Genomic DNA, 27698 nt, shown 5'->3' with positions numbered 1-27698 from the left:
AATAAATATTCTTTCCTCCAAATTTTTGGCACTAACGTCTTCTCTGGAATATTTTGAGACATACGTGTAATACCCCAGAAAAACCGAGAGTTCTCATGATGATTTTTGTTTCCTATTTTTCAGGTTTTGGAATGACAACGCCCCGAACAGTCGCTGGCAAGATAGTTCTCATATTTTACGGATTCTTCGGTTGTGCAGGAACCATTTTATTTTTCAATCTGTTTCTGGAGCGAATCATCACCTTCCTCGCCTATATATTACGGTCCATCCATGAAAGGGAACTAAAACGGAAGGGCTTATCTAACGGGTCCCGTGACTCGAGGCGTGGTTCCCAGGTATCGGACGATGACCGATTGGACACCTGGAAGCCGTCAGTATACTGGGTCATGTTAATACTGTTCCTGGGGGCGGTGATAGTGGCGTGCTGTGCCTCAGCCATGTACCATCCTGTAGAGGACTGGACGTACTTTGAAGCTATCTATTTCTGTTTTGTAACCTTTGCCACGATAGGGTTCGGTGACTATGTTGTAAGTCAAAAAGAAAGTTACCCGAATGTTCACCTCTATCGTTTCGGAAACTTTATATTCATAGTCATCGGTTGTTGTTGTATATACAGTTTATTTAATGTTGCATCTATAGTGATTAAACAACTTCTTAATTGGATCATCAAAAAACTGAACTGTAGATGTCGGAGGAGGAAAAAATCGAAAGGTCGACGAAACGCGATAACGCCGGGTCATATCCACAGGGGATCTAAAATGAACAAGTCCAAAACCGTTACTGTGGAATGTGATAGCGACTCGGACGGCAGGCGAAACTCGGACGAAATGATCTCAATGAGGGATTTCCTTCAGGCTAATAAAATATCTCTCGCCATGATGCAAAAGCAGCTTTGGGAAACATCACAAAGGGGAATGAATTCTTCTAATGGAAGTGGTTTCCAGGGCCCGGTGGGACCACTCGCCATTCTCAACAGAAAATTGGGGCAGGAGGAAGTGTGAGAGATCGACACTCGCAAATAATAACAACACCGCCTAGTAGGTCTGGTAGTAAGTAAAGGTAAGCACACTCTTAAAAGAAGGTCGACCAATGGCTGTCAGGCAATGGCGGCCATGCAATGGTGAACAGTCGATGACGTCCCAGAACATCACTATATACCGACAGCCCAAGTCTGCAAGTGGTGATTTAGAATGCTTTTATAAAGTTCTCTCAGAGAAAACTCTGGTGTCAGAATAAAGATTGGTCTTAGTGTGACTGCATTGAATTAATCGCGCATTCGCCCAAGCCCAGGCCTGTATGGGTTCCAGTTATAATCGCACACTCGCTCAAGTCCAGGCCTGTATGGGTTCGCCCAAGCCCAGGCCTGTATGGGTTCCAGTTATAATCGCGCACTCGCCCAAGCCCAGGCCTGTATGGGTTCTAGAAAATGTAATGCAATAGTCGATATGATGTTACAGACATTTGAATTAACAATAAATAGCGCAGTGTGTTATCGATCATAAGTACTTCTCCCGGCTACGGTCAGCCTGCATCGAAGGGACTCATTAAGTACCGGTTTGGCGATTGAAATTCTAGAATATTTGGAGTAAATCTTAAACAGATTTAACTGGTTTATATAGAACACAGCGTTCGGATTAGTGTTATAACGTCTGATGCGGGGTTATGAAAAGCAGTACAATGTTGGCCAATCGACAAATGCAGTCCTCTCTCTCTACTGTACCAAAGCCTTATACCATCAAATTGTATCGCCTACACAGATTCCACACTCCAATGAGGCGCGAAGAGAGGCCTACAAAAACGTGCCTATCTTTTGTTCCCGTATATAATACCAATATCTCTGGTGTATATAATACCAATATCTCTGGTCCGAATATGTCTATGTTTGGATTTTGTGATACAATTCCCGTTACTATGGCAACTTATAGGTATGTTAATCGCCGATGAAGTGCGCCTCAGACTAAATAGTCGCTAGGTCATATTTTTGTGTAAACAGGGCGTGCAAAGCTCAGTCAATGGAGAACTGCTTCCATCAACGAATTTGTTGTCGGAAACTTAGACACACAATCTTCACAAATTGCCTTACACCACGGCGCCCCAGCACCCTCGTCAACGGGCAAATAACGGAAGTGACCGTGATACCTTAAAAGACAAAGGAGCAGCGAAACGGTGATTGACGGAGCTAGTGATAGCCAAGACACTTTAATTAGCGACTGTGTTCTGTCTCAACCCTAAAACTTAAAAACCAAATCTAAAATAACAACTTGCGATTGAAACCCAGACGCATACATCACTTGCTCGGTGAACAAGTTTCTATCCCCCGTCGAGTGCCTACCATGATCAGAAACAAGCAACACGACCAATATACTAACAGTATATTTAACAATTCATGAGCAAGTTTGATGATACCTATCTGTTATAAAAGGTTGCACCAAACTCACACTGGGTTTATCAATCCATGTGCACGTGTTGTGACTGAGCTACAGTGTCTACCTGTGACGGCATCGGAACCGCTTAGACAGGTATTGCTCATCACATGATCAGCACGTGATCACTCTTCATTGCGCTCCACATGTCCTACTTCTCCCCAGAGCATCCATATAAGAAAATAACTTTAATCAAACTACTTCTATATTTCATACAAAACGAACCCAGGGATAAATGCAAGGTGACAATGTATGCTGTTGTATTGTCCGATTTTCTTTCTATTTTCTTAAATTGCTCCTGTGTGCGTATACGTGAATAATGAATACACGAATGCATGTACATGTCGATAACTGTGTAATTTGTGTGTGTGGTTTCATGCTTAATTGTTATTTACTGTTTTCCTGGTTCCGCTGTATACGAATTTTCCTATTTTGATTAGTTTTAGCTGTTTGATATAATTCAGCCTTAAAACAGGTAGAGAAAATCAGGTACTATATTTGACAGATGATAATTATTCTACCTAGACATTATTTAAGTCTTTACTTAGTCAACTAACAGTAATTAAAAATCAGATGTTATCTTAAGATTTGACGGACACCGGAATAATCGCTGTCATTCAGACCAAATTATTTTATGCGCATTTTGTCGCTAGAGGTTTCACACCGACACACCTCGTCTAGGGGACCATATCAATATCATATTCCGTAATACAAATGCCGCAGACATCAGGATTTCTGAAAAAAAATGTTCATTATTTCAACTCAACTCTGTTTGGCTGAGGGCAATCCATTGGTTTTGACAGGCTCCAGATAGCATTCGTAGGTCAGCATTGTTCTTGGAATAAATCTAGATATGATACATTATCGAACAGCCGGTACTGACAAGATCTGTCAGACGTTTGTAATGTGACTCGAACCCTAATTAGTTTCTGGAAAAACTTAACTATAGTCGATATGGCTGACACCAACAAACCTATTCACAAATCACGACCGCACCGACAATCGAAAGTGTTTTCGGCACCGGGAACACAGACAACGGAAGGAACTGACTAATTTCAGAATCAGCAACACACAGAACGCAGAAGGCAAGCCGAAAAGTACAAATATTTATGCATGAACACCTACTGCGCGTATTGGTCGGGAAAGCCGTCGGTATTTTTTATTGTTTTAAGATAGGTTGCGCTTTACATAAAGGTTTTCATTCAATAGGAAAAGTGGAGTAATATAGTATAAAGTTTTTTATAACTTCGATAGCCTTGTTTCGGATTTTTTTTTAGATTTTATAAGAAAGCTGAAGGTAGTGGTACAAAAATCTTAATTACACAGATAAAACTCCAGCTATAATATTAATTAGAGTCGTGGAAAATATTCGACCGAATTCTACAGATAGTGTGTAAGTAGATCCACATTTCTATGTGGGTCTGGGTCTACGTTTTAATCGCCCAGAAACATTTTCCTTTGAAATTCTATATTGAACCAAAGTCGGTTACAGATAATTAGAAACCAATCGACGATTAGTTAATTTTCCTGTGGGTTATCAGTCGTTCCTTTCTACATATCAAAGAGAGGTGATCATATTGGAACACCGATTTATGACAATTTCCATTACTTAAACTTGTTATGTAACTAGCCGTGATAAAAACAACCTAATGAGATCAAACAAGCATGTTTTCTGATTAAAAGTAATGCATTTGTTTGTTAATGGGAAGATTTTTTTCAGGTTAAATGTAGAAATGTATATAATTTTATGTCCTATGATCTGTGATAAACAGTATTAACGATAAACAAAATCTGACTGATAAAGATAACCATAGTTACACACATTTTCCTGTTGTAGTGGGCCTCCAACCTAATATCACTAAGACGTCCACATGCTGCACGTCCACATACTACAGTATGTGGAGACATAGACATCCATAGACTGTAGAGACAAATCTTATAAACGGTTGTAATGTGCATCAAGTGTTAACCGATGGAATTTCGTTATATATGAATTGATCATTAGATTTCCTCATGCTTTTGCAAATGCAAATGGTTTTCTATGAATATACAGGCAATACAATTCTCCAGAATTGTAGAATTGAACCAAACACAAGATTGGTGTTCAAATCAAGAAACCAATGGGACTAATGTAGACAATGAGATGTTGTTTTTTATCAGTCAATGCCACCAAACACGTTACTATTGAACGAAGGAATATCTAGGTAGGTAAACATTTAGTAAGGGCCAGTAATGTTCGGAACTGTCATGTGGGATTGCGTTTAACGCAATTGGAAGCGCCGATTTGAGAGAAAATTTTCACCCAAATTTCATTAAAGGCAGCTACGCGTCAGACCCGCACAAGTAATGTGAACCTGTCGGAGAGAACCAACTAGGGTCAGCCAGAATAACCCAATGATACCTACGAAACCTTGTCGGTTCAAACCAGTACTGATTTGTCTCCCCTTCCATTGTGATATCATCCAAATAAATCATATTAACAAGAGACCCCAAGAGGCCATTGCTCTTTAGGAATTTACTTTGTTAAATACTTGGAAGGATTTCATTTAGAATATGTTAATATAAGAGGTATGATTTTCTGGGTTGTGGTTTGAACCGAATAGTTTGTGTACTTTTTTCGGGAGATTGGGATACACCATTCAACAAAATGTTGAATTAATATAAAATACCGGACAATTACTGTCAAATGTAGGCAAACTAGTTAGAAAGCTGTACATGGTTTTAAAATATCAGCCATCAAAGCACATTAACACTATCTACTTTTTGTGTTGTAATATTTTACTTAGCTGATGTCTTACCTGTCTTATATGACGTGAGATGGTGATATGTCGAGTGATGTTTTACTTGGCTGATAGGACGTGTAATGTTTTACCTGGCTAATATGGCGTGTAATGTTTACCTGGCTGATATGGCGTGTGATATTTACCAGGCTGATATGACGTGTGATGTTGATATGTCGTGTAATGTTTACCTGGCTGATATGGCGTGTGATGGTTACCAGGCTCATATGACGTGTGATGTTGATATGACGTGTGATGTTGATATGACGTGTGATGTTTACCTGGCTGATATGGCGTGTGATATTTACCAGGCTGATATGACGTGTGATGGTGATATGACGTGTGATGTTAACCTGGCTCATATGGCGTGTGATGTTTACCAGGCTGATATGACGTGTGATGTTTACCTGGCTCATATGGCGTGTGATGTTTACCAGGCTGATATGACGTGTGATGTTTACCTGGCTCATATGGCGTGTGATGTTTACCAGGCTGATATGACATGTGATGTGGATATGACGTGTGATGTTTACCTGGCTGATATGGCGTGTGATGTTTACCAGGCTGATATGGTGTGTGATGTTGATATGACGTGTGATGTTGATATGACGTGTGATGTTTACCAGGCTGATATGACGTGTGATGTTGATATGACGTGTGATGCTGATAGGACGTGTGATGTTTACCAGGCTAATATGGCGTGTGATGTTTACCAGGCTGATATGACGTGTGATGTTGATTTGGTGTGGTGTTGATATGACGTGTGATGTTTACCTGGCTGATATGGCGTGTGATGTTTACCAGGCTGATATGGCGTGTGATGTTGATATGACGTGTGATGTTGGTATGACGTGTGATGTTTACATGGTTGATATGACGTGTGATGGTGATATGACGTGTTATGTTTACCTGCCTCATATGGCCTTTGATGTTTACCAGGCTGATATGACGTGTGATGTTGATATGACGTGTGATGCTGATAGGACTGTGATGTTTACCAGGCTGATATGGCGTGTGATGTTTACCAGGCTGATATGGCGTGTGATGTTTTACCTGGATGATATGGCGTGTGATGTTTACCAGGCTGATATGGCGTGTGATGTTTACCTGGCTGATATGACGTGTGATGTTGATATGACTTGTGATGCTGATATGACGTGTGATGTTTACCTGGCTCATATGGCGTGTGATGTTGACATGTCGAGTGATTTCTACCTGGCTGATATGGCGTGTGATGTTATACCTGGCTGATATGGCGTGTGATGTTTACCTGGCTGATACGGCGTGTGATGTTTACCAGGCTGATACGACGTGTGATGTTGATATGACGTGTGATGCTGATATGACGTGTGATGTTTTCCAGGCTCATATGGCGTGTGATGTTTTACCTGGCTGATATGACGTGTGATGTTGATATGTCGAGTGATTTCTACCTGGCTGATATGGCGTGTGATGTTTTACCTGGCTGATATGGCGTGTGATGTTGATATGACGTGTGATGTTTACCTGGCTGATATGGCGTGTGATGTTTACCAGGCTGATATGACGTGTGATGCTGATATGACGTGTGATGTTTACCTGGCTGATAAGGCGTGTGATGTTTACCAGGCTGATATGGCGTGTTATGTTTACCTAGCTGATATGACGTGTGATGTTGATATGTCGAGTGATTTTTACCTGGCTGATATGGCGTGTGATGTTTTACCTGGCTGATATGACGTGTGATGTTGATATGTCGAGTGATGTTCACCTGGCTGATATGACGTGTGATGTTTACCTGGTTGATAAGATGTGTGTGATGTTTACCTGGCTGGTATAACATGTGTGACATTCACATTGTAAAGAGAAAACATATGCTCTGGCTGATATGGCGTGTGATGTTTTACCTGGCTGATATGACGTGTGATGTTGATATGTCGAGTGATTTTTACCTGGCTGATATGGCGTGTGATGTTTACCAGGCTGATATGACGTGTGATGCTGATATGACGTGTGATGTTTACCTGGCTGATAAGGCGTGTGATGTTTACCAGGCTGATATGGCGTGTTATGTTTACCTAGCTGATATGACGTGTGATGTTGATATGTCGAGTGATTTTTACCTGGCTGATATGGCGTGTGATGTTTTACCTGGCTGATATGACGTGTGATGTTGATATGTCGAGTGATGTTCACCTGGCTGATATGACGTATGATGTTTACCTGGTTGATAAGATGTGTGTGATGTTTACCTGGCTGGTATAACATGTGTGACATTCACATTGTAAAGAGAAAACATATGCTCTATGTTTCACCCGGGCTCGCCAACTCAGCATGTATTTCCTATTAGTTTCACCCGGGCTCGCCAACTCAGCATATATTTCCTATTAGTTTCACCCGGGCTCGCCAACTCAGCATATATTTCCTATTAGTTTCGACCTTACCACACCACACGGGTATATGATTCCTGTTTTACAACAGTGGTCACTTTCCCTTCTGCATGTGAATTGGAAAGAGTGGGAAAAGTAGAAAAAGAACATTTCCAATTTACTGTCATATTGCAAATTTGTTGCTACCATCAATGTTTTATTTTGCATGTTTTCCATTTTAACAATTGTTATAAAAGTCGTTTTATTTATTTAAAAATTCCATTTATCTATTATTTTTCTCTACTGATTTATTTGTTATTTTTATCTTATTTATACTGATAGATATCCCAGATCTGACGATATGCCACATGTGGTAAAGATACAGATCAACATTTATTATAATACTGTGTATATTTTCTGCATTTTTAAAACTGAGAAAAATTGATAATATAAGGTATATTAAATCTATTCAAATATTTAGAATCTAACGTGTGATTATATATTCTACATTTGTTATCTTTACAAGCGTTAAAATTCCAATCCACATTCCTAAGTATTGTAATGTGTTATATTTTACCATGCAGTTTTCTCCTTCCTGTTTTGGCACGGTCCACGTGGTTCCCTAGGTGATGTGACGTAACAGCGCGTGGGACACTGTTTACACGCCATCTCACACACTGTCATTCACAATAAGGGTTCGTTGTTATATATATCGTTTATTTTGAATGACATAACACCATATTTTTCTGTTTTTACGAGGATGTGTGACGTCATTGGATGTATGACGTGATGGAGTTTACTGTGTGTGACTATGATATTCAGGACGTTTGTTTAAATGGTACGCAATCACATTCATTTCTAAATATAGATATACATTTTCTATGATATATAAGTAAAATTTTACATGCTCAAAATGTTTGCTTCTTGCACGTTTTCAAATGCACTCTGTATCATTTCAATGTCAATTAAATGTATAATTTTTTTATCAAATGGAATAAAGAATGCACTTGTATGCTGACCTTTTTGTTATCATTGTTACAATACTTGTACTGTTTCGTGACCTGTTAATGCCCCAGCCCTATTGCCGTCAAATCCCGTGTTAAATTACTCATTCATTTCCAAGTCCAAATTGTATCATTTGATAAGGGAAATATATCAGTTGTTTTAATACTCTATTTTTCGGAATCTATTTGATCTAATCATCAATTAAAGCAATTCTTTCATATGAGGTTTTGTAAAATTGTTCGAACCAGTCTATTTTAATATTTGATCAATTATAGCAAACCTTTCATATGAGGTTATTGTTATAATTAAAAAAAAACCAGCAGATCCCAATACTTGACTAGTTATTACACATATATATAGTATAAATAAAACAAGCTAAAAACAATTAGAGAAGATGGAAAGGTGAAGGAATAAGGTTCTGATGTAACGTCTATCGTTTCTCTATATGATCGTGTAAAGCGAAACCAGCCATTGTACTGATATGGTACAGACATTATACTGAAATTATACTGATATTGTACAGACATTATACTGAAATTATACTGACATTGTACAGACGTTATACTGAAATTATACTGATATTGTAGACATTATACTGAAATTATACTGACATTGTACAGACATTATACTGACATTGTACTGACATTATATTGAAATTATACTGACATTGTGCAGACATTATACAGACATTGTACAGACATTATACTGAAATTATACTGATATTGTACAGACATTATACTGAAATTATACTGACATTGTATAAACATTATACTGACATTGTACAGACATTATACTGACATTGTACAGACGTTATACTGACATTGTACAGACATTATACTGAAATTGTACTGACATTATATTGAAATTATACTGACATTATGCAGACATTATATTGACATTGTACAGACATTATACTGACATTATACTGACATTGTACAGACATTATACTGACATTTTACAGACATTATACTGAAATTATACTGACATTGTACAGACATTATACTGACATTATACTGACATTGTACAGACATTATACTGACATTATACTGACATTGTACAGACATTATACTGACATTGTACAGACGTTACACTGACATTGTACAGACATTATACTGAAATTATACTGATATTGTACAGACATTATACTGAAATTATACTGACACTGTAGTGGCTTTATTTCTCGGATTATATCTGCATGAATTATTCTACCTTGCTGTTCCATTACTGTAGTATGACATTGTAAAATAGTGAATGGAAATAACGTCTTTAAGCCTCATTGTATGGTACATGGTTAAAATGAGCAGTGTTTTCCACACGTATATGATCTAATAACAACCACTATGGGAGCTGCTCTTGTACAGTTTAGCATGATGAATGGATCCCTTAACGGCTACAAAACTGGATTTAGGCATTTCCCTATCGCGAATTATTTGACAACAGATTTGACTTGGCATTGTGTTAATGTGGAGGGCAAAAAGTTTTACTGTACAGATAAATGTTAAAGAGATACATATGATTATGTGGAGGACAAAAAGTGTTACTGTACAGATAAATGTTAAAGAGATACATATGATTATGTGGAGGACAAAAAGTTTTACTGTACAGATAAATGTTAAAGAGATACATATGATTATGTGGAGGACAAAAAGTTTTACTGTACAGATAAATGTTAAAGAGATACATATGATTATATGGAGGACAAAAAGTTTTACTGTACAGATAAATGTTAAAGAGATACATATGATTATGTGGAGGACAAAAAGTTTTACTGTACAGATAAATGTTAAAGAGATACATATGATTATGTGGAGGACAAAAAGTTTACTGTACAGATAAATGTTAAAGAGATACATATGATTATGTGGAGGACAAAAAGTTTTACTGTACAGATAAATGTTAAAGAGATACATATGATTATGTGGAGGACAAAAAGTTTTACTGTACAGATAAATGTTAAAGAGATACATATGATTATGTGGAGGACAAAAAGTTTTACTGTACAGATAAATGTTAAAGAGATACATATGATTATGTGGAGGACAAAAAGTTTTACTGTACAGATAAATGTTAAAGAGATACATATGATTATGTGGAGGACAAAAAGTTTACTGTACAGATAAATGTTAAAGAGATACATATGATTATGTGGAGGACAAAAAGTTTTACTGTACAGATAAATGTTAAAGAGATACATATGATTATGTGGAGGACAAAAAGTTTTACTGTACAGATAAATGTTAAAGAGATACATATGATTATGTGGAGGACAAAAAGTGTTACTGTACAGATAAATGTTAAAGAGATACATATGATTATGTGGAGGACAAAAAGTTTTACTATACAGATAAATGTTAAAGAGATACATATGATTATGTGGAGGACAAAAAGTTTACTGTACAGATAAATGTTAAAGAGATACATATGATTATGTGGAGGACAAAAAGTTTACTGTACAGATAAATGTTAAAGAGATACATATGATTATGTGGAGGACAAAAAGTTTACTGTACAGATAAATGTTAAAGAGATACATATGATTATGTGGAGGACAAAAAGTTTTACTGTACAGAAAAATGTTAAAGAGATACATATGATTATGTGGAGGACAAAAAGTTTACTTACAGATAAATGTTAAAGAGATACATATGATTATGTGGAGGACAAAAAGTTTTACTGTACAGATAAATGTTAAAGAGATACATATGATTATGTGGAGGACAAAAAGTTTTACTGTACAGATAAATGTTAAAGAGATACATATGATTATGTGGAGGACAAAAAGTTTTACTGTACAGATAAATGTTAAAGAGATACATATGATTATGTGGAGGACAAAAAGTTTACTGTACAGATAAATGTTAAAGAGATACATATGATTATGTGGAGGACAAAAAGTTTTACTGTACAGATAAATGTTAAAGAGATACATATGATTATGTGGAGGACAAAAAGTTTTACTGTACAGATAAATGTTAAAGAGATACATATGATTATGTGGAGGACAAAAAGTTTTACTGTACAGATAAATGTTAAAGAGATACATATGATTATGTGGAGGACAAAAAGTTTTACTGTACAGATAAATGTTAAAGAGATACATATGATTATGTGGAGGACAAAAAGTTTTACTGTACAGATAAAATGTTAAAGAGATACATATGATTATGTGGAGGACAAAAAGTTTTACTGTACAGATAAATGTTAAAGAGATACATATGATTATGTGGAGGACAAAAAGTTTTACTGTACAGATAAATGTTAAAGAGATACATATGATTATGTGGAGGACAAAAAGTTTTACTGTACAGATAAATGTTAAAGAGATACATATGATTATGTGGAGGACAAAAAGTTTTACTGTACAGATATACAGATAAATGTTAAAGAGATACATATGATTATGTGGAGGACAAAAAGTTTTACTGTACAGATAAATGTTAAAGAGATACATATGATTATGTGGAGGACAAAAAGTGTTACTGTACAGATAAATGTTAAAGAGATACATATGATTATGTGGAGGACAAAAAGTTTTACTGTACAGATAAATGTTAAAGAGATACATATGATTACTGTACAGATAAATGTTAAAGAGATACATATGATTATGTGGAGGACAAAAAGTTTTACTGTACAGATAAATGTTAAAGAGATACATATGATTATGTGGAGGACAAAAAGTTTTACTGTACAGATAAATGTTAAAGAGATACATATGATTAAAATGAAAACGCCTTCTCTGATTTGTAAAAGAAAATATTTTATATTTTACTATAGGCAATAATGCTACAACACTTGTTTTCAGTGGTTTATATTATTTAATTTGTGATGAAAAGATTAAATTCAGAGACCAATTTTCAAGTAGAATAATATTAAACCTCCTTGATCATCCTATCGGCTGAAAGGCCCGTTAGCTAACGCCTTATCATTTTTTTCTGTTTTACAAACGTGACGCTACCAAAACTGGTACGCTACCCAATGAAGCAAAATTTTTAGTTTACAATCTAAACTAACAATAACTGTCCTGAACAAAAATTAAGGTCCTGAAAAGTAACTGTGACATTTTTATATGTCATATTCTTTCATGTTGCTAATATAAAAATATATAAAATATAAAATATATATAAATATAAAAAAAAATCCACAGAAAGATTACGTGCGACTACCCTAAAAACACCATATATTTTTAAATTACGGAAAACAATTGCTTAATGGGATATATGTGACAGATATGTGACTTAAATCAACTACAAAATGTTTGAACTTTCCTTATATGAATTCAAACATTTTTATCATGTCTAGGTCTTTATTAATCAAATCAAATTTAGGAGGTGAACCATTTTGGCATCTCAAACCTTCTTAAACACAGGGCTGGACCGGGCATGATTCAAAGCTCTCTATTTATAAATATATGCACTGCTGACAAGTAAACAAATCATGAAATTAAAACTGAAGGCATCTATTTGTCGAAAGCTAAAAGAAAAATCTGGATTCAAGCACACGTAAGAATTTCAACAATGTCTACCAGGTTTTTTTTTCATTTTTTTGTTTGTTTTTTTTACACTCAGAGGTGGAGAATATGACTGCGGCAAGCAAAAATCATTTCCCTATTTCTTTTTATTTTTAGTTTCTAATGGAATTATTCGTTACCGTTAAGTTTGCATAAACTTGCCTAACACTCACAAGAACACACACACACACACACACACACACACACACACACACACACACACACACACACACACACACACACACACACACACACATACATACATACATACATACATACATACATACATACATACATACATACATACATACATACATACATACATACATACATACATACATACATACATACATACATACATACATACATACACACATACAAACATACATACATACATACATACATACATACATACATACATACATACATACATACATACATACATACATACATACATACATACATACATACATACATACATACATACATACATACATTTACATACATACATACATACACGCACACATGTACTCATACATACATACATATACATATACAAATCACACATTTGTCTATGATATATATATATATATATATAATATAAATTTAAAGAAAAATCCTTACGGACGAAATCTATAAGAAATAAAAACAATAACGACTGACTGACTAGTGAGCGCTTTCGCCCCATTCAAGGGAGCTCTTCAGACTGTTTATTGAAGACGTATTATGACGTCATAATTCATGACGTCATTTGCTAAGAGACAAGATATAAACAATCAATGAGGAAGAATACAAAGAATACAATGTTTGATTGCTTAGCACACGACGTGTTCGAATCTTACCGAAAAATATTTCCTGTGCTCGGTAAGATTCGAACACGCCATGTGCTAAGCAAAAGACAACCATTAACCGATTGAACTACATCTACATACATAATACTGCTTCCGAAAAAAGTACCATCAAGTCAACATTCAACTATAATGTTACATACAACAAAAATAGTTCAGCAACAGTTTGAATGAGCACTGTTCAAACTAGGTTTTAGAAGTCTGATTAATTCAGATTCCTTAGCCTCGCGTTTGACAACGTCCGCATCATTCATCTGATATAAAGGGAAAATTTTGAACTCTCCTTTACTTTAGAACATTCATGTATATGTTTACTTACAGGTAAAAATCGAAAATGACCAGTCCGTATTTGCTGTCTGTGCACTGTCATTCTTGTACGTAATTCAGTACGCGTTTGACCGACATAAACTTACTGTAATTACTTTATTTATGTATAACTTTATGCATTTACGTTTTCTAACTTTTGTTTTACATGATTCATCACTCTGTAAAATATCCTGCCATTGCTTTGGAACTGCTTTCTTTATTTTCAGTATTTCAAAGATCCAATCTCCTTTATTGTTTAATTTATTATATATAATCTCTTCATCAATTTCACCTCGTTCATTTAATATATTATCTATAAAAAGTATATCACTATCTGACCACGATTTATTTATCAACGATTTTTTAAGTTGAATGACTTTATTTCCCCATAGTAATGATTTACGTATATCAATATACCCATTTTTAATTACAGTTGTAGGTTTAATTTTTACCCACGCTTCTAATATATCATAATAAAACTCTGAGATACAATTTTTAATGCCCGATATATTTTTTAAGTCTCCTAAATTCATTTTGAAAATTAAAAGATCTTTTCCATATTCTTCATACATTAATTTTGGTAATAATTTCCAATTAGCGGAATTTCCTTCGTTTAATCTCTTTATCCAACTTAGTCTTAACATATCTGTATGTGATTTTATATCTCTAACCTTGAGTCCTCCATGCTCATATTTTCCAATCACGATGTTTCTCTTTACTTTTTCCTCTTTTCATGCCATATAAAATTATAAATCATACATTGTAGTTCCCGTATCTGTTCTTTTGTAATTGTGTGCTAGCGAGGAAAGTTAACTTTGGTATAACAAGCGAATTTACTATCAAAACTCTGCCCAAAATTGTTAATGTTCTTTTTTCCAATTTTTAATAATGCATCGATTGATGTTTTCTTTCCTTCCCAATTTAAGTTTATTACATACTTTTTTATTCGTTCCAAAGTAGACCCCTAATGATTTTACTTCGCCTCGCGTCCATTTTATACCTTCATGTGATTTGCGTTTGTTTTTATTGGATCCCAGCCATAACCCTTATGTTTTTCCTTTATTCAGGCCATCACTTCTACTGCTATAACAAAATGAAGACATGATAATGGACAGCCTTGTCTGATACATCTAGTTATTTCAAAATTTTCTGTAATCCAATTATTGTTTTTGACACAGCCCCTAATATTTGAAAAAAATAATCTTAACCCAATTTATGAATGAAATCCCAAACCCAAATTTTGAAAGACAAGAAAACATGAAATCCCATTCTATTGTATCAAAAGCTTTAGCAAAATCAAGAAAGAGAATACATGAATCTATATTAAATTTTTCTGAATAATCTAGGATATCTTGAATTTGTCTAATATTATACCCAATAAACCTATTTTTCAAATAAAAGTCTACATTTTAATATCATGTTTAACAATAGACTAAATATTTTCTTTGTTACCAACACGTTTGTTTCACATTATTGTAACAAAGTAACACAGCCTGCCACTGTGTATCTGAAAATTTATACCGCAAGAGAATACCATAACGTTTATGGCCCGTAGAGACTGGTTTGATGACAGTTTTACCAAACTTTAGCATAAACATTCAGTTTGGATAACAACATATGTAGATGCAAGCACGACAGGGGGATGTTTCCCACACATTACCCTACTGTTGTATTCATATCGCATGGAAACGTCCCACAGTTGTCTCTTTACTAACAAACAGGACAATTACTGGGACCACTGGGAATCGGCCTGACATGGCTGCACCTAGATGTCGTCTGAACTGTTAAATAATGACTTCCGGTAGTTCATTGATTACTGTGACTTTTATTGAGCCACTTCCGGGAAGTGATTGATTACATAACGATTACGGAAGAGGACAAAACGACTTGTCACTGCTTTGAATTACAGAATGCAATGATGTAACTAGACTGGGATTACAGTATAGAATGCCTAGTGCTGTAATTAAGTAAATGTCACCACTTTGACAACAAATATTCCAACACTTTCCTGGAACTGTTTTATAACAAAACAAAAAAAAATGAAAATGTTGAATGTTAGGACTGTTGCTTCTATGAGCATGTCTTGTAGCTATAAAGTATTACAATTTCAGCTTGTTATTGTTCAATTATTAGGCTGTTGTTTTTGTTGTTCAGCTAAGAAACCGACCATTGTTTGATGTTTTGATTCGCGTTGCCCAGTATTTAGATGATTGTTTAGAAATCAAACAAATTTAAGACAGGTGTTGACAAGCTAAGTATCATTGACTATTTTTGAATTTTGACACGTGTTTATGACCTCGCTTTCTGTATATAACCCGGATATTATTGATTTCGGGTCACCCGTTAAGTTGTGACGCGACACTTTCCAGACAGGCTCCACGGGAGGAAGATTCTAAAAGGTGACATTTTCAATATCACATCATCACTCATCATTTGGTTGTGTCCTCGGCCCTTATGTCCCATACGTGTACAGTATGACTCATTGTTTCCTCTCGGAATAGACACAGAGGCCTTATTTTAGAAAAAGGTGGAGAACTCAAGTCTCCATATCGAATTCATTTTGATATTTTAAGTTAGAGGATATGCCGTTTCTTGGGAAAGCTAGACGCAAACTGTCACTATTCAAAATTAACGTAACATTTAATAATAAAAATCAATGCATCCTTGATTCTGTAAACCTGTTAAAGATGTTCCACCGCCGACACAGCATAAACGATATTCATCATTTGAACAATAACTGGTGTTTAATCGTGTATATATATGCCTAATTAACACAAAAATATTAATATAAAATAATTAGTTTCGCCTTCGATGCATGCGCAATCAGTACTTCATTTCATATAAAATATAGTCCCATGGAATTTTGTCGAGATGCAATTAAATGTTTTTCATATTTTTAACTTGAAGTAAAAATAGAAGCTCAAATTTTTCAATGTTGATAATGGCATAAAATAAGTAACTTTTGTAACTGAAGAAAAATACTAAATCGTCTGCTCCTGTTTTTGCTAATGGAAAAATACAATTTGTCAGCGGTGGAGCATCTTTAATATTTATCATAACATTTGTATGTTTGTTTGTTTGATTTAATTAACGTTTTATAATATGCCATCTATCTCTGTCTAGGAAAGGGCTTATATAGGCTTAACATGTTGTCTAATCAATAATTTTGACTTAAAAGACCTAACTGTAGTCATACGCATTTTAGACAGACCTGGGATATTGTGTCACCGACCTTGTCGACCAAAACGGATTATAATCAGGCACGGAAACCTGTCAGTCCCCGTTGTGTATAAGAAGTGTCTACCAGATATGGTTCAGCTGTAGACGATAACTATTATCTTCTCGGAATAAAATAAAAGTCCCGACAGGGCCCCTTGCATAATATAGCATTGTAAAATATAGAAATGTTGGATTAATAAAACAGTACTTAGAAATGGCATAATCAAATTATTTCATTTTATCAATTTGCATGTTTTGTCATTTTTATGCCTAAGCTGTCATTTAAGTCTGTCTCTTAGATGCTAGTACCTGAATACGAGACGTTTGATCCGTGTATATTACGTCACTTCATTATTTATATATAAACGGTTGATATGTGTACATTAAGCTGAAGACATGACCTTGATGTGTGGCAATCTCTTAACACTCTTGTTGTACCAAACGCGTTATTTATGTTCTCATACATACGTCCATTCCAATGCTCAGACATTCATCCGGGCAATTTGCTATAGCTACATTTATTCACAACTTTTCACAACAAGTTTACCGACTATCTCACACACCGACCGCGTTACTTCCTTCAGACAAATCCTTTACTTTCTAATCTTCTAGCAACAGACTGCTCTTCAAGGGTACATTCTGCTCGGTACACCCAGTCCCTCAGTAGACTTGGAAGGTTCTAACCCTCCACCATCTGATACTGCCGTCCCCAGTAGACAAGAAGGTTCTAACCCTCCACCATCTGATACTGTCGTCCTCAGTAGACTTGAAGGTTCTAACCCTCCACCATCTGATACTGCCGTCCCCAGTAGACTTGAAGGTTCTAACCCTCCACCATCTGATACTGTCGTCCCCAGTAGACATGAAGGTTCTAATACTCCACCATCTGATACTGTCGTCCCCAGTAGACTTGAAGGTTCTAATACTCCACCATCTGATACTGTCGTCCCCAGTAGACATGAAGGTTCTAACCCTCCACCATCTGATACTGTCGTCCCCTGTAGACATGAAGGTTCTTATACTCCACCATCTGATACTGTCGTCCCCAGTAGACATGAAGGTTCTAACCCTCCACCATCTGATACTGTCGTCCCCAGTAGACATGAAGGTTCTAATACTTCACCATCTGATACTGCCGTCCCCAGTAGACTTGAAGGTTCTAATACTCCACCATCTGATACTGTCGTCCCCAGTAGACTTGAAGGTTCTAATACTCCACCATCTGATACTGTCGTCCCCAGTAGACATGAAGGTTCTAATACTCCACCATCTGATACTGTCGTCCCCAGTAGACTTGAAGGTTCTAACCCTCCACCATCTGATACTGTCGTCCCCAGTAGACATGAAGGTTCTAACCCTCCACCATCTGATACTGTCGTCCCCAGTAGACATGAAGGTTCTAATACTCCACCATCTGATACTGTCGTCCCCAGTAGACATGAAGGTTCTAACCCTCCACCATCTGATACTGTCGTCCCCAGTAGACATGAAGGTTCTAACCCTCCACCATCTGATACTGTCGTCCCCAGTAGACATGAAGGTTCTAACCCTCCACCATCTGATACTGTCGTCCCCAGTAGACTTGAAGGTTCTAACCCTCCACCATCTGATACTGTCGTCCCCAGTAGACATTGAAGGTTCTAACCCTCCACCATCTGATACTGTCGTCCCCAGTAGACTTGAAGGTTCTAACCCTCCACCATCTGATACTGTCGTCCCCAGTAGACATGAAGGTTCTAACCCTCCACCATCTGATACTGTCGTCCCCAGTAGACTTGAAGGTTCTAACCCTCCACCATCTGATACTGTCGTCCCCAGTAGACTTGAAGGTTCTAACCCTCCACCATCTGATACTGTCGTCCCCAGTAGACATGAAGGTTCTAACCCTCCACCATCTGATACTGTCGTCCCCAGTAGACTTGAAGGTTCTAACCCTCCACCATCTGATACTGTCGTCCCCAGTAGACATGAAGGTTCTAACCCTCCACCATCTGATACTGTCGTCCCCAGTAGACATGAAGGTTCTAACCCTCCACCATCTGATACTGTCGTCCCCAGTAGACATGAAGGTTCTAACCCTCCACCATCTGATACTGTCGTCCCCAGTAGACATGAAGGTTCTAACCCTCCACCATCTGATACTGTCGTCCCCAGTAGACATGAAGGTTCTAACCCTCCACCATCTGATACTGTCGTCCCCAGTAGACATGAAGGTTCTAACCCTCCACCATCTGATACTGTCGTCCCCAGTAGACATGAAGGTTCTAACCCTCCACCATCTGATACTGTCGTCCCCAGTAGACTTGAAGGTTCTAACCCTCCACCATCTGATACTGTCGTCCCCAGTAGACATGAAGGTTCTAATACCCTCCACCATCTTGATACTGTCGTCCCCAGTAGACTTGAAGGTTCTAACCCTCCACCATCTGATACTGTCGTCCCCAGTAGACATGAAGGTTCTAACCCTCCACCATCTGATACTGTCGTCCCCAGTAGACATGAAGGTTCTAACCCTCCACCATCTGATACTGTCGTCCCCAGTAGACTTGAAGGTTCTTATACTCCACCATCTGATACTGTCGTCCCCAGTAGACATGAAGGTTCTAACCCTCCACCATCTGATACTGTCGTCCCCAGTAGACATGAAGGTTCTAACCCTCCACCATCTGATACTGTCGTCCCCAGTAGACATGAAGGTTCTAACCCTCCACCATCTGATACTGTCGTCCCCAGTAGACATGAAGGTTCTAACCCTCCACCATCTGATACTGTCGTCCCCAGTAGACTTGAAGGTTCTAACCCTCCACCATCTGATACTGTCGTCCCCAGTAGACATGAAGGTTCTAACCCTCCACCATCTGATACTGTCGTCCCCAGTAGACTTGAAGGTTCTAACCCTCGTCCATCTGATACTGTCGTCCCCAGTAGACTTAAAGGTTCTAACCCTCCACCATCTGATACTGTCGTCCCCAGTAGACATGAAGGTTCTAACCCTCCACCATCTGATACTGTCGTCCCCAGTAGACATGAAGGTTCTAACCCTCCACCATCTGATACTGTCGTCCCCAGTAGACATGAAGGTTCTAACCCTCCACCATCTGATACTGTCGTCCCCAGTAGACATGAAGGTTCTAACCCTCCACCATCTGATACTGTCGTCCCCCCATAGACTTGAAGGTTCTAACCCTCCACCATCTGATACTGTCGTCCCCAGTAGACATGAAGGTTCTAACCCTCCACCATCTGATACTGTCGTCCCCAGTAGACATGAAGGTTCTTGACCTCCACCATCTGATACTGTCGTCCCCAGTAGACATGAAGGTTCTAATACTCCACCATCTGATACTGCCGTCCCCAGTAGACATGAAGGTTCTAACCCTCCACCATCTGATACTGTCGTCCCCAGTAGACATTGAAGGTTCTAACCCTCCACCATCTGATACTGTCGTCCCCAGTAGACTTGAAGGTTCTAACCCTCCACCATCTGATACTGTCGTCCCCAGTAGACATGAAGGTTCTAACCCTCCACCATCTGATACTGTCGTCCCCAGTAGACATGAAGGTTCTAACCCTCCACCATCTGATACTGTCGTCCCCAGTAGACATGAAGGTTCTAACCCTCCACCATCTGATACTGTCGTCCCCAGTAGACTTGGAAGAAGGTTCTAACCCTCCACCATCTGATACTGTCGTCCCCAGTAGACATGAAGGTTCTAACCCTCCACCATCTGATACTGTCGTCCCCAGTAGACTTGAAGGTTCTAACCCTCCACCATCTGATACTGTCGTCCCCAGTAGACATGAAGGTTCTAATACTCCTAATACTCCATCATCTGATACTGTCGTCCCCAGTAGACTTGAAGTGTCTAATCCTCTACCATCTGATACTACCGTTCCCAGTACACTTGAAGGTTCTAATACTCCATCATCTGATACTGTCGTCCCCAGTAGACATGAAGGTTCTAACCCTCCACCATCTGATACTGTCGTCCCCAGTAGACATGAAGGTTCTAACCCTCCACCATCTGATACTGTCGTCCCCAGTAGACATGAAGGTTCTAACCCTCCACCATCTGATACTGTCGTCCCCAGTAGACTTGAAGGTTCTAACCCTCCACCATCTGATACTGTCGTCCCCAGTAGACATGAAGGTTCTAACCCTCCACCATCTGATACTGTCGTCCCCAGTAGACTTGAAGGTTCTAACCCTCCACCATCTGATACTGTCGTCCCCAGTAGACATGAAGGTTCTAACCCTCCACCATCTGATACTGCCGTCCCCAGTAGACATGAAGGTTCTAACCCTCCACCATCTGATACTGTCGTCCCCAGTAGACATGAAGGTTCTAATACTCCACCATCTGATACTGTTGTCCCGAGTAGACATTAAGGTTCTAATACTCCACCATCTGATACTGTCGTCCCCAGTAGACATGAAGGTTCTAACCCTCCACCATCTGATACTGTCGTCCCCAGTAGACATGAAGGTTCTAACCCTCCACCATCTGATACTGTCGTCCCCAGTAGACATGAAGGTTCTAACCCTCCACCATCTGATACTGTCGTCCCCAGTAGACTTGAAGGTTCTAACCCTCCACCATCTGATACTGTCGTCCCCAGTAGACATGAAGGTTCTAACCCTCCACCATCTGATACTGTCGTCCCCAGTAGACATGAAGGTTCTAACCCTCCACCATCTGATACTGTCGTCCCCAGTAGACATTGAAGGTTCTAACCCTCCACCATCTGATACTGTCGTCCCCAGTAGACATGAAGGTTCTAACCCTCCACCATCTGATACTGTCGTCCCCAGTAGACATGAAGGTTCTAACCCTCCACCATCTGATACTGTCGTCCCCAGTAGACTTGAAGGTTCTAACCCTCCACCATCTGATACTGTCGTCCCCAGTAGACATGAAGGTTCTAACCCTCCACCATCTGATACTGTCGTCCCCAGTAGACATGAAGGTTCTAACCCTCCACCATCTGATACTGTCCGTTCTAAGACTCCAGGTTCTAATACTCCACCATCTGATACTGTCGTCCCCAGTAGACATGAAGGTTCTAACCCTCCACCATCTGATACTGTCGTCCCCAGTAGACTTGAAGGTTCTAACCCTCCACCATCTGATACTGTCGTCCCCAGTAGACATGAAGGTTCTAACCCTCCACCATCTGATACTGTCGTCCCCAGTAGACATGAAGGTTCTAATACTCCACCATCTGATACTGTCGTCCCCAGTAGACTTGAAGGTTCTAACCCTCCACCATCTGATACTGTCGTCCCCAGTAGACATGAAGGTTCTAACCCTCCACCATCTGATACTGTCGTCCCCAGTAGACTTGAAGGTTCTAACCCTCCACCATCTGATACTGTCGTCCCCAGTAGACATGAAGGTTCTAACCCTCCACCATCTGATACTGTCGTCCCCAGTAGACATGAAGGTTCTAACCCTCCACCATCTGATACTGTCGTCCCCAGTAGACATGAAGGTTCTAACCCTCCACCATCTGATACTGTCGTCCGCAGTAGACATTAAGGTTCTAATACTCCACCATCTGATACTGTCGTCCCCAGTAGACATGAAGGTTCTAACCCTCCACCATCTGATACTGTCGTCCCCAGTAGACATGAAGGTTCTAACCCTCCACCATCTGATACTGTCGTCCGCAGTAGACATGAAGGTTCTAATACTCCACCATCTGATACTGTCGTCCCCAGTAGACATGAAGGTTCTAATACTCCACCATCTGATACTGCCGTCCTCAGTAGACATGAAGGTTCTAACCCTCCACCATCTGATACTGTCGTCCCCAGTAGACATGAAGGTTCTAGACATGAAGTAGACATGAAGGTTCTAATCCTCCACCATCTGATACTGTCGTCCCCAGTAGACATGAAGGTTCTAACCCTCCACCATCTGATACTGCCGTCCCCAGTAGACTTGAAGGTTCTAACCCTCCACCATCTGATACTGTCGTCCCCAGTAGACATGAAGGTTCTAACCCTCCACCATCTGATACTGTCGTCCCCAGTAGACATGAAGGTTCTAACCCTCCACCATCTGATACTGTCGTCCCCAGTAGACATGAAGGTTCTAACCCTCCACCATCTGATACTGTCGTCCCCAGTAGACATGAAGGTTCTAACCCTCCACCATCTGATACTGTCGTCCCCAGTAGACATGAAGGTTCTAACCCTCCACCATCTGATACTGTCGTCCCCAGTAGACATGAAGGTTCTAACCCTCCACCATCTGATACTGTCGTCCCCAGTAGACATGAAGGTTCTAATACTCCACCATCTGATACTGTCGTCCCCAGTAGACTTGAAGGTTCTAACCCTCCACCATCTGATACTGTCGTCCCCAGTAGACATGAAGGTTCTAACCCTCCACCATCTGATACTGTCGTCCCCAGTAGACATGAAGGTTCTAATACCTCCACCATCTGATACTGTCGTCCCCAGTAGACTTGAAGGTTCTAACCCTCCACCATCTGATACTCGTCATACTGTCTCCCCAGTAGACTCATGAAGGTTCTAACCCTCCACCATCTGATACTGTCGTCCCCAGTAGACATGAAGGTTCTAACCCTCCACCATCTGATACTGTCGTCCCCAGTAGACATGAAGGTTCTAGACATGAAGTAGACATGGTTCTAACCCTCCACCATCTGATACTGTCGTCCCCAGTAGACATTGAAGGTTCTAACCCTCCACCATCTGATACTGTCGTCCCCAGTAGACATGAAGGTTCTAACCCTCCACCATCTGATACTGTCGTCCCCAGTAGACAGAAGGTTCTAACCCTCCACCATCTGATACTGTCGTCCCCAGTAGACAGAAGGTTCTAACCCTCCACCATCTGATACTGTCGTCCCCAGTAGACATGAAGGTTCTAACCCTCCACCATCTGATACTGTCGTCCCCAGTAGACATGAAGGTTCTAACCCTCCACCATCTGATACTGTCGTCCCCAGTAGACTTGAAGGTTCTAACCCTCCACCATCTGATACTGTCGTCCCCAGTAGACTTGAAGGTTCTAACCCTCCACCATCTGATACTGTCGTCCCCAGTAGACTTGAAGGTTCTAACCCTCCACCATCTGATACTGTCGTCCCCAGTAGACATGAAGGTTCTAACCCTCCACATCTGATACTGTCGTCCCCAGTAGACATGAAGGTTCTAACCCTCCACCATCTGATACTGTCGTCCCCAGTAGACTTGAAGGTTCTAACCCTCCACCATCTGATACTGTCGTCCCCAGTAGACTTGAAGGTTCTAACCCTCCACCATCTGATACTGTCGTCCCCAGTAGACTTGAAGGTTCTAACCCTCCACCATCTGATACTGTCGTCCCCAGTAGACATGAAGGTTCTAACCCTCCACCATCTGATACTGTCGTCCCCAGTAGACATGAAGGTTCTAATACTCCACCATCTGATACTGTCGTCCCCAGTAGACATGAAGGTTCTAACCCTCCACCATCTGATACTGTCGTCCCCAGTAGACTTGAAGGTTCTAACCCTCCACCATCTGATACTGTCGTCCCCAGTAGACATGAAGGTTCTAATACTCCACCATCTGATACTGTTGTCCCCAGTAGACATTAAGGTTCTAATACTCCACCATCTGATACTGTCGTCCCCAGTAGACATGAAGGTTCTAACCCTCCACCATCTGATACTGTCGTCCCCAGTAGACATGAAGGTTCTAACCCTCCACCATCTGATACTGCCGTCCCCAGTAGACATGAAGGTTCTAACCCTCCACCATCTGATACTGTCGTCCCCAGTAGACAAGAAGGTTCTAACCCTCCACCATCTGATACTGTCGTCCCCAGTAGACATGAAGGTTCTAACCCTCCACCATCTGATACTGTCGTCCCCAGTAGACTTGAAGGTTCTAACATGAAGTAGACATGAAGGTTCTAACCCTCCACCATCTGATATCTGATACTGTCGTCCTCAGTAGACTTGAAGGTTCTAACCCTCCACCATCTGATACTGTCGTCCCCAGTAGACTTGAAGGTTCTAACCCTCCACCATCTGATACTGTCGTCCCCAGTAGACATGAAGGTTCTAACCCTCCACCATCTGATACTGTCGTCCCCAGTAGACATGAAGGTTCTAACCCTCCACCATCTGATACTGTCGTCCCCAGTAGACATGAAGGTTCTAACCCTCCACCATCTGATACTGTCGTCCCCAGTAGACATGAAGGTTCTAACCCTCCACCATCTGATACTGTCGTCCCCAGTAGACATGAAGGTTCTAACCCTCCACCATCTGATACTGTCGTCCCAGTAGACTGAGGTCCTCCACATTGTACTGAGTAGACATGAAGGTTCTAACCCTCCACCATCTGATACTGTCGTCCCCAGTAGACATGAAGGTTCTAACCCTCCACCATCTGATACTGTCGTCCCCAGTAGACATGAAGGTTCTAACCCTCCACCATCTGATACTGTCGTCCCCAGTAGACATGAAGGTTCTAACCCTCCACCATCTGATACTGTCGTCCCCAGTAGACTTGAAGGTTCTAACCCTCCACCATCTGATACTGTCGTCCCCAGTAGACATGAAGGTTCTAACCCTCCACCATCTGATACTGTCGTCCCCAGTAGACATGAAGGTTCTAACCCTCCACCATCTGATACTGTCGTCCCCAGTAGACTTGAAGGTTCTAACCCTCCACCATCTGATACTGTCGTCCCCAGTAGACATGAAGGTTCTAACCCTCCACCATCTGATACTGTCGTCCCCAGTAGACATGAAGGTTCTAACCCTCCACCATCTGATACTGTCGTCCCCAGTAGACATGAAGGTTCTAACCCTCCACCATCTGATACTGTCGTCCCCAGTAGACTTGAAGGTTCTAATACTCCACCATCTGATACTGTCGTCCCCAGTAGACTTGAAGGTTCTAACCCTCCACCATCTGATACGTCCAGTAGACGAAGGTTCTAACCCTCCACCATCTGATACTGTCGTCCCCAGTAGACTTGAAGGTTCTAACCCTCCACCATCTGATACTGTCGTCCCCAGTAGACTTGAAGGTTCTAATACTCCACCATCTGATACTGTCGTCCCCAGTAGACTTGAAGGTTCTAACCCTCCACCATCTGATACTGTCGTCCCCAGTAGACATGAAGGTTCTAACCCTCCACCATCTGATACTGTCGTCCCCAGTAGACTTGAAGGTTCTAACCCTCCACCATCTGATACTGTCGTCCCCAGTAGACATGAAGGTTCTAACCCTCCACCATCTGATACTGTCGTCAACACTTGCTTGTGTGGCAATGTTTAAGGTATTAGAGATATTTTGCATGTCTATATATCACAATAAACATCCCATCAGAACAGCGGTGGCTGCAAAAGCGCTAGGGAAGGCAGATTTGTTTTCATATTTTTTTTTTATATTTTATTCAATTACAAGGACATACTTCATTTCTTTATTTTAATCTTAGTATATTTGAGCGCACATAAGTTGATAAAAAGTGTGCATGCTTCGGGCCTAAACTTAGGTATATTTGTTTACTGATTGTGTTGCTTGTAAATTTTGGTAAACTATGCAAAACAATTATACATTTCAGTTAAACGAGTTCACAAGGTTCGTTACCTATTCCTGTCACCAAATAACATTGTTAACTAGCGTTTATAGTAGGTACAAGGAGCATTTGTGCAGATTCGACTGAGCTAAAGCAAACACATCCTTTTTGACCATGTCATGCCAATGGCGGTTGTAAATTATATCATGTTAGGTGTTTGAATGACACTAATTGGGGTACTCTAACATATACTGTAATTCAGCAGTAATATACAAACCTTTCCACATACAGATAGTCAGTGGGATCATGGGGGTAGATCATCTGGTTACTTGTATATGATCACAATGACGAACCCTGGTATACATCAACCTATATTTCATTTTACTTTATGTTTCCATCAGCAATGTTTGCTTACGCATTTCATATTCGTTTAGAGAAATACTTATCATACATAAAGGCCTTATAATGTTGATTAGTAGTAATAAAATCCCGATAATTTAGAGTAATGATGTTAACCCACAACATAGGATGTCATTGCCCTTCCAGCCACTGTCCCGAGAGGAATGAAGGTCTGTTTAGGATATAATTAGGCCGAACTAATCACATGTTCTCTGTTTTATTATCTCAGATATCGACAGTATATTAACTGTAACCTTGACTCCTGACATGAAAGCTACATATCTTAGACATAGGTCAAGGCCACAATAG

The 27698-nt window shown here is 39.6% G+C and overlaps 3 protein-coding genes across 3 annotated transcripts in view; all 3 read left to right on the top strand.

Annotated features, from left to right (window-relative positions):
* Nucleotides 1-8563, top strand: part of LOC138319356 (potassium channel subfamily K member 12-like) — a 110461-nt gene extending 101898 nt beyond the window's left edge. Inside the window, exon 2 of the mRNA XM_069262446.1 lies at nt 124-8563. Coding sequence (XP_069118547.1) covers nt 124-1001 — 878 coding nt within the window. The 3' untranslated portion in view covers nt 1002-8563. The remainder of the gene's footprint in view (nt 1-123) is intronic.
* LOC138319357 (uncharacterized) lies at nt 5287-8563 on the top strand. Its single transcript, XM_069262447.1, has 2 exons — nt 5287-5953; nt 6008-8563. The coding sequence occupies exons 1-2, from the start codon at nt 5287-5289 to the stop codon at nt 6010-6012; spliced, it is 672 nt and encodes a 223-aa protein (XP_069118548.1). The 3' UTR covers nt 6013-8563.
* On the top strand, nt 8341-27698 carry LOC138319788 (uncharacterized). The gene is made up of 4 exons (XM_069262921.1): nt 8341-8376; nt 18052-18691; nt 21087-21434; nt 27619-27698. Exons 1-4 carry the CDS (start codon nt 8341-8343, stop codon nt 27696-27698), a joined length of 1104 nt encoding a protein of 367 aa, XP_069119022.1.

Source organism: Argopecten irradians, chromosome 3 (assembly GCF_041381155.1).
Source record: "Argopecten irradians isolate NY chromosome 3, Ai_NY, whole genome shotgun sequence".
Taxonomy (NCBI): Eukaryota; Metazoa; Mollusca; class Bivalvia; order Pectinida; family Pectinidae; genus Argopecten; species Argopecten irradians.
Note: the sequence above shows the minus strand (reverse complement) of the source record. Positions and strands in the feature narration are given on the sequence as shown.

Bases quoted from the DNA above. Each gene is read 5' to 3' on its own strand.
- LOC138319357 (XM_069262447.1), top strand. From the start codon at position 5,287: ATGTTTTACCTGGCTAATATGGCGTGTAATGTTTACCTGGCTGATATG.
- LOC138319788 (XM_069262921.1), top strand. From the start codon at position 8,341: ATGGAGTTTACTGTGTGTGACTATGATATTCAGGAC. The intron at 8,377-18,051 runs GTTTGTTTAAAT...CTAATCTTCTAG, and splicing joins GTGACTATGATATTCAGGAC to CAACAGACTGCTCTTCAAGG. The intron at 21,435-27,618 runs GTAGACATGAAG...TTATTATCTCAG, and splicing joins ATCTGATACTGTCGTCCCCA to ATATCGACAGTATATTAACT.